The 17,912-nt window shown below is 41.6% G+C and overlaps 1 protein-coding gene across 3 annotated transcripts in view; it reads left to right on the top strand.

The window, feature by feature from the left end:
- The window catches only part of LOC117854124 (uncharacterized), a 41,348-nt gene extending 23,763 nt beyond the window's left edge, over positions 1 to 17,585 (top strand). For 2 of the 3 annotated variants that reach the window (XM_034736416.2, XM_034736418.2), the window contains 6 exons: positions 13,787 to 13,841; positions 14,652 to 15,161; positions 15,264 to 15,395; positions 15,492 to 15,634; positions 17,086 to 17,154; positions 17,292 to 17,585. In XM_034736416.2, coding sequence (XP_034592307.1) covers positions 13,787 to 13,841; positions 14,652 to 15,161; positions 15,264 to 15,395; positions 15,492 to 15,634; positions 17,086 to 17,154; positions 17,292 to 17,409 — 1,027 coding nt within the window. In that variant the 3' untranslated portion in view covers positions 17,410 to 17,585. The other variant, XM_072293113.1, reaches the window with a different exon arrangement.
- The last annotated feature ends 327 nt before the right edge of the window (positions 17,586 to 17,912 follow it).

Genomic DNA, 17,912 nt, shown 5'->3' with positions numbered 1-17,912 from the left:
ATTTTTCTATCAAAAATTCTGAAGTCTCTAAATGATTGAAAATAAAAACAATTATTCTAAAAATTATTAGGAATTAATGAATTAACAGGCATCATCAATGTTCTAACAATTTTCCTATATTTTCTAGCTATTTTTCTATATTTCCTAACAATTTTTCGACCCATTAGCAATTTTACAATTTTCTTCTCTTTCCTATTGCTAACGTCAGCGGTCTCATAGCTTACGTCAGTTGTCTCACCCGGTACTAATTGTTAACCTTTAGTATCAGGTGAAGCCACCTCCTAGGATTAAGGGGGATGCGAGAGGGGAAACTGCCCCCTTATTACGAGTGTCCAACTGTTTCGTTCCCGCAGACTACATTTTTTCTTAGTTTCAAAATTTATATTATTTTAATTATTCGTAATATTTCAAATAACATTCATAAAATTGCAAAAAGGCTTATTAGCTTAAGTGTTGATTATATCTACACTATAAATATATTAGATATAGTTAAATATTAAATATAGTAAAATTTACAACTTTTACTTAGTAATAGGATATAAATCATCATAATGCTTATGTTAATAAAAAATAGAAAAAATAATGTTTTAACCATGAAAAAAATTAGAAAAATAGTAACTATTAGTTTAATTATTATTTTTATCATGCTTCGAACATGTAGTTGTTTAATGAGCTAATTTACTTAGTGCTATCAAAATTGACTTCCCTTGGTACCATAGAATTCTACGAAACTTTTTCAGTACCATTGAATTTAAGATTTATCCCCTCAATACCATTTCATCCATGTTCCATTCATGTGCTGTTAAGTATGGTTGGAAAAAACAATTTTACCCCTCGTAAGTCATGACCCCACCTGTAAGTACTCTGTTTTCTCTGTCTCTCGGGCCCATGTCTTCTAGCACGCAGGGAGTGCAGCAGCTCCGCAGGACGGAGGGCCTTGGCGGCGGACGTTGCCCCGGGTGGTCCGCAGGCCGCAGCCACCAAGAACCGGGCTCATGGGCCGCCGTGGCATGAAAAGAAGTGCCGACCGCTGCTGCAGACGTCGAGGGCGTGCCCAGCGAAGACGACGTCGACGGAGGAGTCCCGGAACGGGAGTCCTGAGCTTTGTGATATCGAAATTCGCATCCAATCTTTACCAATTGTCAGAACAATGCAACAAGCAGCAGAAGCTAAAGAACAAACTGAATTCCAAGATTGGTAAAGATTCTCTTGAGTGCTCTATTTACAAACCACGACAACAAACAATAAATCACTAACAGGCCGGTGTAGACATGCACAACAACAGGATCAGGGTTAACATTTTTGGTGAAATTTCGCCGGAATTTCTGGAATTTCGTGTTTTTCGATGATGGGCGGAAAAAATAATTTCGGCCAAAATATTTTGGAAATTTTGAATTACGTTCTTGTTATATAGGATGAACAAGGCTATAGGAGTGCGTAGAACCTGGTGGTGCAGTGGTAGAGCTCTTCCCCCCACCACAAGAGGGGCATACAAGGATTGTGTCTAAATTAATTTTTTCAATACCTATGATGCTTCAAAAATTCAAACGTTTAATATTTAACCATGCAAAAATTGAGCTCAATATTAGATGCAGTTAAATTAACATTTTCAACATACAATAAATTAGTGCTTGTTTAATGTGGTCCAAACTATATGAATACTGTCGTTAATCCAAAGAAATGATAACTTCATCATTTAGAAACTGGATAAAATATAAAATACATTACATATCACCACAATACATTACTTTGTCACTTGACCACAAAATACAATAGAATTGTTCTAATATATTGCACATCATCATCATTTAATAGAACATTAATAACCTTCTTATGAAGGAACGTCCCCTGGTTATGATCGTGAAGTAAGTAGGGAGCGACATCTTTGGCTAATAGGATGCTTGGGTCAACCTCGACTGAAAACAAAGGAGGTCATCAAATTAATTATAATCTTCTGACTTGTTAGTCTTGTCCACAATTCCATGATTTTTCTTTCCCCTAGAAGAACTATACGGTGCTTTGGCTCATCGTGTAACTTAGCACCGTTCTATGACATGTCTTTTACATAAAAAAGTCAAGTCTCGTCATTGGCTAGGATGAATGGTTCGTCTCTATATCTAATCCTGTTGAGGTCCCCTATTGTCATCCCATAACGGTCTATTGTTACGCCTCCTCCAGTAAGCTTCACCCATTGGTACTAAAATAGAGGGATCTTAAAGGTACATAGTCGAGTTCCCATATCTACTCTATAACATCATAGTATCTATCTTTTTTCTATTATTGTCTATTGCAACTATATGGACACCACTATTTTGGTTGGTGTTCTTTTGGTCTTGGCTCTTATGTAAAATGTGTACCCATTTATCTCGTGCCCTTGGAATGTCAAGATTGAGACAGATGGTCCCGTAGCCAACCATGATAGTTGTTCATCAATCATGTCATTAACTAGGAATCACTGTTGCAACCAAGAGGTGGAAGTATCTACGTAATAAAGTGTAATCCATGCTTCATACTTCCCTGGGTATGTGGACCGTACAAAGTTCTTGTGCTCCTCCATATACGTACGGAGCCATTAATGATGATTGTTGCAGAACCGTGAAGTGTGCTTTATGGAATGAAGTGTCATCGATGTTCATATTAGTTTTCTTCTCTAGTGTTTCCTTTCCCTTAAGTCTCCCCTCATGGCGTGATACAGGGACCTCAATCGGATTAAGTTCATCAATGTAGTAAACATAAAACTTAATGACCTCTTCTATTCTATATTCCTTGGCGATGCTTCATTTGGATGGGCATGATTACGGACGTACTTCTTTGGGACTGCCATGAACCTCTCGAAAGGGAACATATTATATAGAAATATAGGACCGAGAACAAAAATCTCTTCAACAAGGTGAACTAGGAGGTGGGTCATAGTATTAAAGAAGGAAGGTGGAAAGACCATCTCAAAGCTGATAAGGCACTAGACCTTGTCATTCTGCAGCTTTATTAGATTGTTCGGGTGGATTGCCTTCTGTGAAATTGTACTGAGGAACGCACATGGCTTGACGATGTCAATCTCACATTCTCTAGTAGAATACCTCTTAGTGCAACCGACAACAATTGTTTCATCAACACATGGCAGTCATGGGACTTTAGATTTGTGAATTTCTTCACTTCCATATTTATTATTCTCTGTATATTTGAGTAGTACTCGGATGGGACCTTGATACTATTCAAGCAATCAAACATGCTTTTCCTCTCTTCGTTGTTGAGAATGTAGCTAGTAGGACGTAAGTAATGTTGTCCTTTCTCTCTTTCCCGGGTGTAGGCCATCTCATCGTTTCATACGTTTGAGGGCATGCCGTGCTTCCAGTGTATCTTTTGTCTTCCCGTACGTACCTAGGAAGCTTAGCAGGTTCATGCAAAGATTCTTCATCATGTGCATCACGTCGATTACGTTGCAGATATCTAGAACTTCCCAATAAGGTAGCTCCCCAAGTGGAGTGTGTTGGGGAGGTTGCATTAGCCTTTCCTGTTACCTTTGTACATTTTGTACGACGTCCTTTCTTAATGAAATAACACGCAGTTTTCCTACGTTGTTCAAGAAAAAAATGGTAGCCCCCAAAATATAGACTTCTTCTTCCACATTGGTGCATGTTCTTTATTATCATTCAGAACAGGTTGGTTACTAGCTAGGGCCCTTTCCAAATACTACCATCACTTCCTTCATCATAGAAAAAACACATTTCCCATTACAGTACAAAGGCTTAGTATGATGGTTTGGCTCCCCTTTAAAATGGATGCCTTTTCTTCTCAATGGGTGGTTGGCAGGAAGAAATCGACGATGTTCCCATATACAAGACCTTGTTGTAGTGCTCCAGATACATGATGTGAATAGCATCTAAACAGTGGGTGCATGCCTAATATCCCTTGTTTTGCTTGTTCTAGTAGGTTATTAAGTGCAGGCCAGTCATTCATGGTTACACATAGCAATGCTCGTAGGTCAAAACTCTCCTGTTTGTCTTTATCCCACACACGTACATCTTCTTCCTTACATAGGAGTAAAAGTTTCTCAACGAACGGTCTTAGATACACATCAATGTTATTACCAAGTTGTTTTGGTCCTTGGATAAGCACCAACATCCTAATAAACTTCCACGTCATGCACAACCAAGGAGAAAGGTTGAAGATACATAGGGTCACAAGCCAAGTGCTATGACCACTACTTATCTCACCGAATAGATTCATTCCATCCGTGCTTAGGGGCTGCTAAGTTGCTAGCCTTTGGGAGCTAGACCACGTATGCCTCCGCCAAGGATGTGGTGCCAAAAATAAAAGCCACAAGTGTGGTGCCGAATACACTTGCAAAAAGCTATGGTAGCTAAGGTACAGGTGTCGGGGATACATCCCTAATACCCGCAAGGAAGGAAGAAGTCAGACTCCTACTAGGATTCCCTTGTAATCCTACTAGGACTCATCCCGTGTAATCCTACTAAGACTCATCTCGTGTAATCCTACTAGGACTCCTCCTTGTAATCCGACTAGTACTCTGCCCCCTAGAGTATATAAAGAAGGGCAGGGGTACCTAGCTCGGCAGGTCACACCTCAACACCCAAGCGCAGGGCACAATATACAAACACCCCTAAACAGGACGTAGGGTATTACGCTACTCTAGCGGCCCGAACCTATCTAAATCCGTGTCTCGTGTCATCGCTTTTACCTTCAAGTTCCAGGTCTGGCGATCCCCCGCTACACATTCTGCTACCTCGGGTACCCCTTGGTAGACAACCGGTATAAAACACCAACATTGGCGCCTACCGTGGGGCAGATCGTCGAGATCATCGGGCGACCTTGAAGGACCTCATCTTCAAGCCGACGTTCGCTTTCAAAGCGGGTGCAACCTTCGTCTTCGACTCCTGACTTTGCATCACCAACGGCACTGGGTCCTTTCAATGCTACATCATCGATAACCAGGAGATGAAGCGCCTCGACGGGAACTCTCTTCCACCAGAAGTAGAAAATCTTGTCGAGAAAATCGACAAATTAAACCTCGGATCAAGGTTCGACTGCAAAATCGTACTCTGACGGCGACTTCGAGTTCGACCGCGATTCGAACTCGAACTCCGACGGCGGCTACGGGTCCGACCACGACTTGAACTCGGAGTCCGACGGCGACTCTGGGTCCGACTACAACTCGGAGTCCGATGGCGACTCCGGGTCCGACTACAAGTCCGAGTCCGACGACGACTCCGGGTTCGACCGCAACGCGGAGTCCGACGGCGACTCCAGCTTGAACTCCAACTCGAAGTTTGACAATGACTCTGAGTTCGACTACAACTCGAAAGTCCGACTACATCGCGAGCTCGCCGATGACTACGGGCGTCTCGCCGATGATTTCTTCGACTATGTCGCGGGCACGCCGACGACCACGGTCGGCTTGCCGACAACTCCGTCGACTACGGGCAGCTCGTCGACGACTTCAACTACGTTGCGAGCTCGCCGACGACTACGGGCGGCTCGGCAATGACTTTGACTACTCTCCTCGACTACTTCACTCGACAAACACACTGACGACTACTTCGCCATGACGCTCGCCGACGACTTCTCCGAGTACGTCGCGGTGCTCACCGACTACTATGGGCGGCTCGCCGCTGACTACTCCGACCACATCGCAACGCTCGCTGATGACTACTTCTACTACTCGTCTCGACTACAAGGCTAGTCGAGGGCGGATTACTCCAACTCCTCATCTCGACTAAAAAAATTAGTCGGGGCAAACTTCGCATCATCGACAACTAGTCAGAATCGCCTCCGACTAGTCGACTTCATCAACAACCGTTACGGCTTCATCAACGACCATCACAGCTTCGTCAACAATCATCCACGAATCAAGCTAAGTCACTTTTCTAATTATTTTCCGGCTTACTTTCTGCTTGCGCGTGACACGTGCTCTACTCGCTGCAAACTCTTGCGCACAACACGCGCTCTATTCGCCGGAGGGCAGCAAATTCTTTCACGCTACCGCGCTCTCTTTTTATCGCAATAGCGACTATTCCTTTTTGTCTTCTCTTAAGGTCACTACTCTTCTCGAGCAGAACACGCCTTAACTCGTGAAAGCCTCGGGTGCACTTGTGACGCCAAATGCTAGCACACATACACATGCAAACAGCAATACCCATACGCGTACACGAGACACAGCTCTCATACACGCAGCGGCTACGGCTAAACGGGGACTGAGAGCCTAAAACGTAACAGGCTAACTACTCAGGAAGAGTATGACTGGAACAAGAGCATGACACACAATTTTTACATTGATCACTGAATAAATTTCAGCAGTTTCAATATCCTACAAATATGCTACATAATGTACGCATCTTTTCTTTTAGGACAAGCTTTGGCGACGACGCTCGTCGCGACACCAATCGTACCTCCAGAGGCACAGACTAGTTCCCAAACTCGGGGGCTAAGCACCAATCACTACTCAAAATATCTCTAGTGGCTCAGGTAACTCCCAAGCTCGGGGGCTGAACGCTGCAAAGCTACTCGACGTGGCTCCTACGATTCACCTGGCACATAAGCTCGGGGGCTGGACGCCGCAAGACTACTTGGATGATGACTTCCATGAAGATTCAAGAGCCTCGGGTTGATTATTCAATCAATCCAAGGCTCAGGGGCTGATAAGCTACACCCAACATCGATTTTTTCAAATCGAAAGAGGAAGATTCAGGATTTTGACCCTCAGCCTGATTCTACGATTCAACCTAAGGTTCGGGGGCTACTCCATATGGAGTGCGACTTTCGCCGTCCTCCATACATGAAGACTACAATATCATGTTGATCAAGACTTTGAGCACACCATAGCTTCATGGCAGCTTTGAGAAGCATTGAAAGATTCAGCCTGACAAAGTACTCAAAGAGCACCAAGACTACTCAGCGAATATTTCAAGACTACTAGAAGACTGCTGCATTTGACTATGAAGCGCTCGGGGGCTTGTCGGGGATACATCCCCAATACCCGCAAGGAAGGAAGAAGTCAGACTCCAACTAGGATTCCCCTGTAATCCTACTAGGACTCATCCCGTGTAATCCTACTAGGACTCATCTCGTGCAATCCTACTAGGACTCCTCCTTGTAATCCGACTAGTACTTTGCCCCCTGGAGTATATAAAGGAGGGTAGGGGTACCTAGCTCGGCAGGTCACACCTCAACACCCAAGCGTAGGGCACAATATACAAACACTCCTAAACAGGACGTAGGGTATTACGCTACTCTGGTGGCTTGAACCTGTCTAAATCCGTGTCTCGTGTCATCGCTTTTACCTTCAAGTTCCAGGTCCGGCGATCCCCCGCTACACATTCTGCTACCTCGGGTACCCCTTGGTAGACGGCCGGTATAATACACCGACAATAGGGGCCTCAACTAGTGTGGTGCCAAACTTGTGGTGTGGCAAATTGTGGATGGCAATTAAGCAGCCCCTTAAATCAAACCTTATGTTCCTTGCGTCCTTTTCAAAGTCTGAGAATTCTCTATCAAATTTTCTCTACTAGGATCCATCAGCGGGGTGTCTCAGCATCTCATCTTGCTTACAATCTTCTTTGTGCTATCGCATCAACTTAGCATGCACATTATTTCTGAACAAATGCTTCAAACTTGGTATTATAGGGAAATATCACATCACCTTTGTGGGAACTCTATTCTCGGGATGCTACCCTCAACATCACCAGGGTCATCTCACCTAATCTTATAACGCAGCGCGCCGCACACAGGACAAGTATCCAATTTCTCATATTCCTCTCAGTGATAGAGGATACAATCATTAGGACATGCATAGATCTTCTATGCCTCCAATCCCAGAGGGCAAACAACCTTTTTTCTACTTTGTACATTGTGGACGCTTATTCATTACCTTAGAGAAGCATGTTCTTTATGATTTTCAATAACTCCTCAAATCCTTTATTGGACACTCAATTTGTTGCCTTCCATTGCAGTAATTCAAGTGTGCTACCCTACTTTTTGTGCACCTATTTACAATCTGGGTGCAACAATGTTTTGTGATCCTCTAACATACGCTCGAACTTCTTTGACTTCTTCACACTTTCGCAGTCTTTCTGTGCATCTCGCAATGCCTGACCTAGATCATCTATAGGGCCTTCTTCTGCAACCTCTTCTTCAAACTCGCCCATTGCAGTATCTGCAAAGGCACCGCCTTGAGTCCAGTCCGAAATGTTGTTATCATCATCGTCCTCCATAATAACTCCTCTTTCCCTGTGCTTGTCCGAATAAAATAATTAGGCATTATGTAAGCATGAAGAGTCTTTTTGGAAGAGTAATCCTTCTTATTTTCATGCACAAGAAATGAAACATGACAGTGGCTTGTTGGCCTCTGCCACTTTGAAAAAACAATGTAGGTCATTAATGTACTCCATCGAGCGTGTGTCTGCGTTGTACATCCATCACCGGTCCATTTGCATCGTATGCACAAAAATATTATTTAATTCATGTAAATTGTGCCACTTATATAATTAATTCATTATTTTTTGTTCATGGAAATATATTTATTTATCATCTACACTATTATGCTACAACAAAAACATTTCTCATCCTCATTCCCTTTTTAAAAAAACCCAATTCCTCTCAATTTCCAAAATGCAACTTAAGTAAGTAATTCATTATTTTTTCATATAAATATATATATATATTATTACCTAAACAATTATAATAACAAAATATCCCCCATTCCCTTCCTACAGGCATAAGAGTAAAAACTACAAAAATCAATACTTCAACTACCACAAGAATTAGAGCACCTAAAAAAATCCTTATTAAAGACTCTCCATTTGAAACAACCACAAATTTATCAATTTCTAAAGCAAGATATGCACCATATATATACTAAACATAAAAGATTCAAGCCTCAAGTTGATAACCTTTGGAGTCTTTTAGATGAGCAAATCTCCACAAAATTTGTGGGGAATTTCAGTAGCACCTTCCCTAGGGCCAAGTTGCCATGAACAGGGAGCTCATCTCTATTCATGGCTCGAGCCTGGAAGGAAGAAAAACTTTTCATAGTTTGCAGGTTAGTACCGGTTGGGGCTTCAACGGATACTAATGGGTGTCATTTAGTACCGCGTGGAGCCTCCAGCGGCACTAGTGTGTCTGATCACCATTAGTACCAATGGGGCTCCAACTTGTACGAATAGCCATATGAGGAACTAGCCGTTAAGTCCGGTACTAATAAGCCATTAAGTCCGGTACTAATAGTTGCATTAGTACTGGGTCTGTTCTCTCCCAGTACTAACACACTGGATAAATGCTCGATTCTTTACTAGTGCCTGCAACCTCTAAAGGACAAGGTGGCTGCCAGCATGCCAAATGGAAATCTCCATTGATGAGCAAAGCTGGCCGTCTCACTACGGTCAAAAAGACCATGAACTGCAAGTGCATTCGCACCATAAGGTCACCTAGCTCTCACTACCGGAAACAGGAAGTTTGCCGAGTGCCTAAGGCACTCGGCAATAGCCCAAAAACACTCAGCAAAGAGTTTGCCGAGTGTAACACTCGGCGAACCGTACTCGGCAAACTTTCCTACGGCAAACGGTGGAGTTGCCGAGTGTCAAACATCAAAAAGCACTCGGCAAACATTTTCGGAAAAAAATAAAAAAAAACAGAAACACTGGCCGCCGGCCGCCGGCCACGGCCACCATGCCGCCACCGGCCGCCACGCTCGCTGCCGCCCGCCACCACGCCGACTCGCCCGCTGCCGCCCGCCACCACGCCGACTCGCCCGCTGCCGGATCTGCGCCAGATCCGGAGGGGAGAGAGTAGGGGGCCGCCGGATCCGTGCCGGAGGAGAAGAAGGTGGCACGGATCCGGCTGGAGGGGAGGGAGCCGGGGAAGGAGAGGTCGGATCCGGAGGGGAAGAAGGGGGCGGCGGCGGGCGGGGGCGGGCGCCGGGCGGCGGCGGGGTCGGGGGCCGGGCGTCGAGCGGCGGGGCCGGGGGCCAGGCGCCGGGCGGCGGTGGCAGGGAGAGAGGAAGAGGTAGGGACGGGTGGGGTAGTGGCGGAGGTCGAGTGCGGGATCGAGGGGGCCGGGAGAGAGTGCCGGGGATAAGTAGTCCTCCGCGGTTTGGAAAAAAAAAGTCGCCGAGTGTCCGATGTGGACACTCGGTAAAGGGTTTGTTTACCGAGTGTCTACACTAGGACACTCGGCAAAGTTTTTTTTAAAAAAAAATTAAAAATATCCAACAGTTTCAAAAAAATACCAAATTTTCACACGAAATAATATATGTTCTCTACTGACTATACAAAAAGTTTTGTAGTCAAACCGAACTCGACCGTCACTTCGACTCTAAATTTTATCGAATCCTTTCTCAAAGTTACTATTCTTCTTCTGAGATGCTTCGGTTTGTAATCATCATACATGATGAAATGTGCAAAACCTTCTCAATTTTTTTCCACAGCCTCCACGTATTATATCATCACATCATGACAAATCTCATGATTTTCAAACTTTGCTTGTTTTTTTTACAATTTAAAAATACTACCGCCACATGTTCATTGTCGTGTTTCCTGAACAAGATGTTCGAAATTTCTTTTCATTTCATGGGTCAGGTCTCAAATTGAGCCAAATAACATGAATATCATTTTTCTACTCATTTTGTTCCATAATTTGAATCACTTGCAGTTCAAATTTGACTTATACCAAAAATTTTCTTGAAATGCAATTAATTAAATAAATATAGAAAATAAATCCAAAAATATACCAAATTATAACATGGAGTACCACATGTTGTATGTGGGGAGTAGAAAAAATTTCAAGGTGAAAAGAGGAAAAAAAATTATTTTTTTGCCGAGTGTCAAAAAAAAACACTCGGCAAACCCCCCTCTTTGCCGAGTGTTTTTTTTAACACTCGGCAAAGAGGGGGGTTTGCCGAGTGTATTTTTTTGTGACACTCGGCAAAGCCCCGATTTGCCGGGTGTTTTTTCTTTACCGAGTGTTTTTTGCTTGGCACTCGGCAAAGAGCTTGTTTGCCGAGTGTTCGAAAAAAAACACTCAGCAAACAAAAAACACTCGGTAATTTTTATCTTTCCCGTAGTGTCTGTTTTGGACAGACCGGTGGATGGGAGCAACTAACCTCACCATGCATGATCGCTCCTGATCTGATCCGTGCAAGTTAGTTCGGCCGCTAAATGTGCAGGTCGTTAGTCCGTATGTGGAGCTTTTGCATGTTGCTCAAACTATGCAACTTCAGCTGATAGCGGAGGATGTAATCATCGTGCCTTTTTAAAACCTAGTCCTCCCTCCGTTTTAAATTGTAGGTGTTTTAGCTTTCCTAATCTAGAAAAGCTAAAATAACCTACAATTTGAAATGGAGGGAGTAAATCCATATTATCTTAATTATTGTAGCTCACCAACCTCCTATCACGAATCGTACTTCAACATTTTCAGAACTCATCCATATATATATGCAGCCTAGCAGCCAATGTGTTAGATGGGTGCGACTGGGTGTCGCTTCAGGCAACAAATTCTTGATTTGTCACCCAAAGCCGATCACCCTATCATCACAAAAGGAGAACACCTCACGCATAGACGTCTCGCGCACATGCATCAGTCCATGCACTTGAGACAGGAGTAATATAAAAAGTAGGCTTGCTCACATCATCCGCATGCAAATGTGTTTCGAGACATAAAATCTATCAATTTCAAACCGATCATCTAAATCAATTTCCGATTGCACCTTAATGTTTTTCTACAATAATATCTTTAAAACAATACCACAATTGACTATATTTGAATTACTTTTTCTAAAGTTAGAACATATCTTATTACCGCGAACAAATACTTGGATAATAAGAAGAACAAATGAATATTTTCCATAAATAAATAATTTAATATTCTGAAAAAAGTCAATAAAGTGAACAAATGACTCCACATGTGGATAAAATCATTCTACATTAAAAATAAATACGTCCAAAATCATGAACAAAGTTATCCTACAGAAAAACAACTTAGTCAACAAAATTATCACCATACACATGAGCCAGTACCCCAACAGGCCATCCACCGAAGCCCACAACCAATCAAATCCTTGAGCCTAATCCGACACAAAAGATTATCCTAATGGGGGTGAGGCCTGTGCCCTTATATGTTTTTATCTCTCACAATCAATTTTCAACGTAGGAGTACATCTAAAATTGTGGTCGGTTATAGCTGGGATTCAATGCAAAGATTTAAAATAAAAGATGCAGCTTGCAAAGAGAATAAAAAAACAAACAGAATTACATTGCAGTGCATAGTAACCATAACAGACGCACAGAGTACATTCGAATAGTACAACAGCTCTGGTTCGAGGACAAGCATATGAGCACTTTAAGATGATTAAAGTTTATGCATAATTTGATTTGTGGTGGCGCGAAAAGACTCTAATACCCTCATTGGCCACATGCAGTAAGTTTTGGCATGCAAATCAGATCTGGCCACTTAATTAGGTAGGTAGTTAGATCTATTTTCTAGGATTGCACTCTTTTGTGGGATTTTTTTTCAAAAGTTAGGATTGCACTTTTCATAAGACGGAGGGAGTAACTTGTTTAGAAGCAGCTTCTGCGTCTGCATTGGGAGCTTGTGCTCCTTCTTCTGCACCAGCACCAGAACCACCGGCTCTACCTCCTAGTCCTGCATTGTTCAGGGGAACAGCTAAAGTGCTCAACAAGTTATGCATGTCAAGTGTGAGCACCCAGCAAATAGACTAGATGATCGATATAGATAACCAATAATAGAATTGAATAGCAAATGCAAGTGCAGGAGAATCATAGACAAGTTTGCAAGTTGATATATCTTTGATCTTCACACATGGGCCATACTGATATCTGGTTTGGCAAAGGGGAACAGATCAGTAATGAAGATATTTTGTAAAGCAAGTACTCTCTTCTGGCTAAAATTGCAGCACGGCAACTACATTCTTCCCACTAATGCTGCAGCATTACAGTTACCTTATCTGCTAGACATGATTGGCAAAGAAGCTAAGCAGAGCTGAGCTCTTTATGACCACGAGTTCATGATGTTAACCAAACAGACTTCCATTATTTACATGGTATAAGGCTTTAGATCAGACGTTGATCTTGCATTGGACCACCATATTCATATTCTTTCCATGTTTCTTGCACTGCTATGAATCCTTGCTTTGTGAACCAAGTTCTACATGCTACAACTGGTCCAGATTTTTAAGGATAGTTCTACAGTTTAATTCATATAATTTACCTCATCAGCATGAATACAAAGGAACAATGGTTAAAAGGAGAAGTAAAATAGAACTATTGCGAGGAAGCATTGAAAGAATTTACAAGTGTGGATTAGAATACTGCAAGTATACATCTTGAGTCATGGTCAGTAGAAGGGGACGAAGAGGACGGAATGATTACCGCCGAGAAGGTGGACAGATGATATGGATGCCGCAAGAGAAAATGCTGAGTCGCCGTCAGCTCCAAGTCCCGCCGCCTCAGCAACACCCTGCAGCGCCACCACCCCATTTTGTGTCACCTGTGCTCGCCTGTTCCATGCCTTGGGAGGACTCGAGGGTCAGTTCCTGAGCCAGGGTGAATGGAAAAGGCAGGCCTTAAAACTGGGGGGGGGGGGGGGGGGGGGGGGGGGGGGGGGGGGGGGGGGTAACACTGTGTGTACGTGCATTTGATTGACCTACATTGTAATACATACCTCTCATGTGTATTCTAAAAACATATCCTAAAAAAGAAAGTGGAGCTAGATTTGTGTCTACTTAGTTTGTAACAAATTTATACTTGTCGTGATGCAGGATCCTGAGGGCATGCTTTTTGGATGCATTCGAGGTATGGGACTACCATAGGATGGTAAGTGACTGCTCGCAGCTAACGTCCTTTTTGCGAAAAGGGAACTTTATTGATTACTTATGATCGATTCCTAAGGTTTTAATTCGTCAGCTGTAGCTGTTGATATAGCCTGGAATATCCGTTTAATGCAAAATACAGCAATTTTTGCTCGTGTGCAATATAGCCACTATAGTCTTATTTAGATCTGCTGTTAGCTGTTTTATAGTTCTGTCGCTAAACCCTTTAGTCGGAGATTTAAAACACTGATTGCCCACACAATGAGGAACCTGAGCATGCCACACAACAATGTGAGTTGGGTGTGTTTTGCCAGTTACCCTTGACTCATGCTATATACAATTCGTTCTCTCTCTTCACGGCTTAGAATTCAAAATCCGGCAACTGACCACTAAGATACTTAAGTTCTTGTAGCAAAAAGTAAGGTGCAGATCGCTGCTGTCTTATGACATTCAGCCTGTCTATCTATCCCAAGTCAGCTATCGCGTGCTTCCATCTAACCGTACATCCACGCTGGAGGGCGACAAGCAACCCCGCACGTTGTTCCTCACCTTCGGCAATGACAGCCATGTAAAATGCTCATTTTAGGAACAACCACCCCCACTATTATGTTATGGGCAACAGTGTCATAATATATCAATGTCACCCGTGGCAATGAAAATATGGAGCTTACTTTGAAAAGTAGGACAAGCATTTTTGTGGTAATAATGATTGAAGTTTTTCCGTACCGGATGCTATGCTTGTTACCAAATTGAAAAATTCTTTCATGTGTACTATTTGGGCTCGGAAAGCTACATGGTATAAATCTTCGCGCAGGAAAAGATGCACTTCTGTTTTGCCCAACCGCAAAAAGTCAACTGGATTCCCAGGGATGAGGCCGATATATATGGCGATGCAGATGGGCAACTAAGCCTACCACCAGGGCTACCAAAGTTTATTTCACGAAAGAGATGGATTTTGGTTGGGTCTACCACTGAAGTTAGCAGACGAGATCTTGGTTACATATATGTGTACAGTTATATGGCAGTGAAAAATTTCAAGGGATCCAAAACATATATATTATCAAAAATAAAGAGTTTTAAGGCCCATGAAAGAGGTACTGTGTTATTGGAAGTCCATCCATCTCGACCGTATGTGCTGTCATCATTAGTTCCTGTTAATGGATCCAGTGGGAATGTACCAATGCACGTCATTAAGCTGTGGGACTGGGAGAGTGGCTGGGATTGTGTTCAGACATTTAACATGGAAGACTTTGCACGAGAACTTAAATTTAGCCCAAAGGACCAAGATACTTTTGTTACAATTTCCCAAGAGAAAGATGTAAAGGTACATGAATTTTATGTTTTTTTTCATCATGAATGTTTGATAAACACGATTGCAGGCTGTCCGTGTTAACATATGGGGAATGTTCTTGTGTTCGAAATATAGGTATGGGATATTGATTCTCGAAAATGTAAATCTACGTTGCCCGTGACAGACGAAGTATCGTGTTTTGATTTCTTTACTCAAGGTGGAAAGCCATACTTGATCATAGTTCATCGCAATGAATCTAAGTCCACGGTACGTAAGGCATCTTTATTTAGGTATGAACTGGTTGTTTATCGAATCACTGTCTACACGAAATATTGACGCAATGACTTTTTTTCCCTGAGTCAGATATGGGACTACGATACAGGGACTCTTGTTGAAACTCTGAAAGAGAAGAATATATCTACTGCTTGTTCCCATCCTGAACTTCCGGTACTAATTACAGGCTCCGAAGACGGAAGAGTCTCCCTATGGAGCTCCAGTACGTTCAAGTATGCATTCTAGCTTTCCTCACATGCTTTAATTGTGCCCGTAGTTTACAACCATAACCGTACCCTGTCGTTGTTGATCTTAGAGTTTTATTGCACTAGTAGACTATGAAAAATACTTCCTCTGTGATAGAGGTATAACAATGAAATTTTTGAGAAGTCACTATTCTAGAAACTATTCTTTATCCATGCACTGGCCCATGATGATGGCACCACAATATATATATATATATATATATATATATATATATATATATATATATATATATATATATATAATCACAGTTCAATCCGTATAATATGATCCACTTTCATTATTACTGATATATACCAATAATTATTTAGGCATGATATATATGATGTAGTGTTGAGTTCGCAACTCCTTGATATATTTTTTTAAATATGAACGGGCCTGTTGTGGTCTTTGAGGTACATAAATCCAGTGCAACTATATTTTCTTCCTGAAAAAGACGTAGAATGAATTTAGTAATTTACAGAATTGTCAAAATTACAAAACCAGCAGATAAATCCGTAAAAGAGAAATAATTTTACCTCCTTGAAATCTGTTTCCATTCAGGTCAACACTAATGAGCCTAATCATGCAAATATATGAAATATGAAGGTGATCAGATGTAAACTCAATACATATTGTCGACTCGTTGTAAACGGAAGGCAAATGTCAAGAGAACAAAAAAAACATATATTTCGGATAAAAAATACTGATACATTTGGAATTGAAATGCAGAGGGCAAGAGTACGTATAGACATGAGAATAAAATGTTCTTTTTTTCTTTTGGCCAACACCTTTCGTTGGCTGAATAATAAACATATTCTGAGAACAGTTAGCTGTCCTTGTTTTGCACCAATCATGAACAACTGGCAGTGCATGCAACAATACTTTTAAGTACCACGGATCATTGGATGAAGGAATGTTCATGTATCTATGTAATAAACTTGTGCCAACATGAGGAACTGATACCTTATTGAACTACTCCCTACACACCAGACTATAAATCATTCTAGTTTTGTTTTAAGTCAAACTTCTCTTACTTTGACCAAAGTTATAGAAAGATATACAAATATCTACAACATCAAGCTACTTTCATTAGATACGTCATGTTAATATTGATTGTCCATTTATTTGATATTGTAGATTTTAATATTTTTTAGTAAATTTGTCAAAGTTAGATAATAAGTTTTGACTTAGGACAAAACTAAAGTAACTTATAATTTAAGACATAGGGAGTATTTATTAGAATTATATACACCTAAGAGTTACTTTACTGTGACAGTGGGAACAGTATGTTTTAGCTAGTCTGCTGTGACAGTGTGTGAATTCCTAGATGGAATTGTCAATCACTTCTACATAGAGACATCAATGTGGTGTTCGATGTTCTTCGCTTGCATTATTATGAAGACATTTTCATTGCAATTTGTGCTCCATACTCTTTCAGTCTTGTGGGCGTACTGAACTGTTATCTTGGAAAGGTAATTACTGTATCCGGCGTGAAGGGAACAGAAAGGTACGTGTCTAAAAGTATAAGTGTGTTAAGTGTGTAAGTGTGTGTGCGCGCGAGAGAGAAGCATGTATTTGTTCACCTTTTCCTTAATTTCCTCCATTGTCAAACATTTGTAATGTAGAATATGTTAAATGTTGCAGGATTGTAATAGAACATCAACATGGAATTGCAGTTGTTGGAATTGGCCATATGCTAGAAAGTGAAAGACCACATGGGTCAGAGGGAGAAGCGAGCTTGGGGATAGATAAAGATACATAAAGCAGGAGGCTAGTTGGTACTCCCTTCTTTCCAAATTGTAAATTGTTTTGACTTTTCTAGATATATATTTTGCTATGTATCCGGACATAATCTATATCTAGGTGTATAGTAAAAATAATGTATCTAGAAAAACTAAAATGATCTCAATTTAAAACGAAGGGAGTGTTAGTTTTCTATTTGTTATAATTGCATAATTCGGCGCATCGATCGTCTAGTGCACCAATACTCCGTTGTCTCACGTTGGTTGATTAAGATTTGAATGAAACTAAATATTCTGTTGGTAAGTTGAGTACGCGTCAGAGGTGACATAATAATATATCTATGTTGTTATTGATGTTCTGGAACTCGACGGTACTTAATGAAGGGTTGTAATCTCATATATAGTTACGCATCAGTGTTCTACAATATCTCTTCATGCATGCGTCCGTAAGCACTAGTCAGCCTGATCAAGCAACTGCTGAACGCACACGCAGGGAAATACACCAATGACCAAATCATCACTT

This window comes from Setaria viridis, chromosome 4, assembly GCF_005286985.2.
Source record: "Setaria viridis chromosome 4, Setaria_viridis_v4.0, whole genome shotgun sequence".
NCBI lineage: Eukaryota > Viridiplantae > Streptophyta > Magnoliopsida > Poales > Poaceae > Setaria > Setaria viridis.
This window is presented reverse-complemented; position numbering and strand designations above follow the sequence as displayed.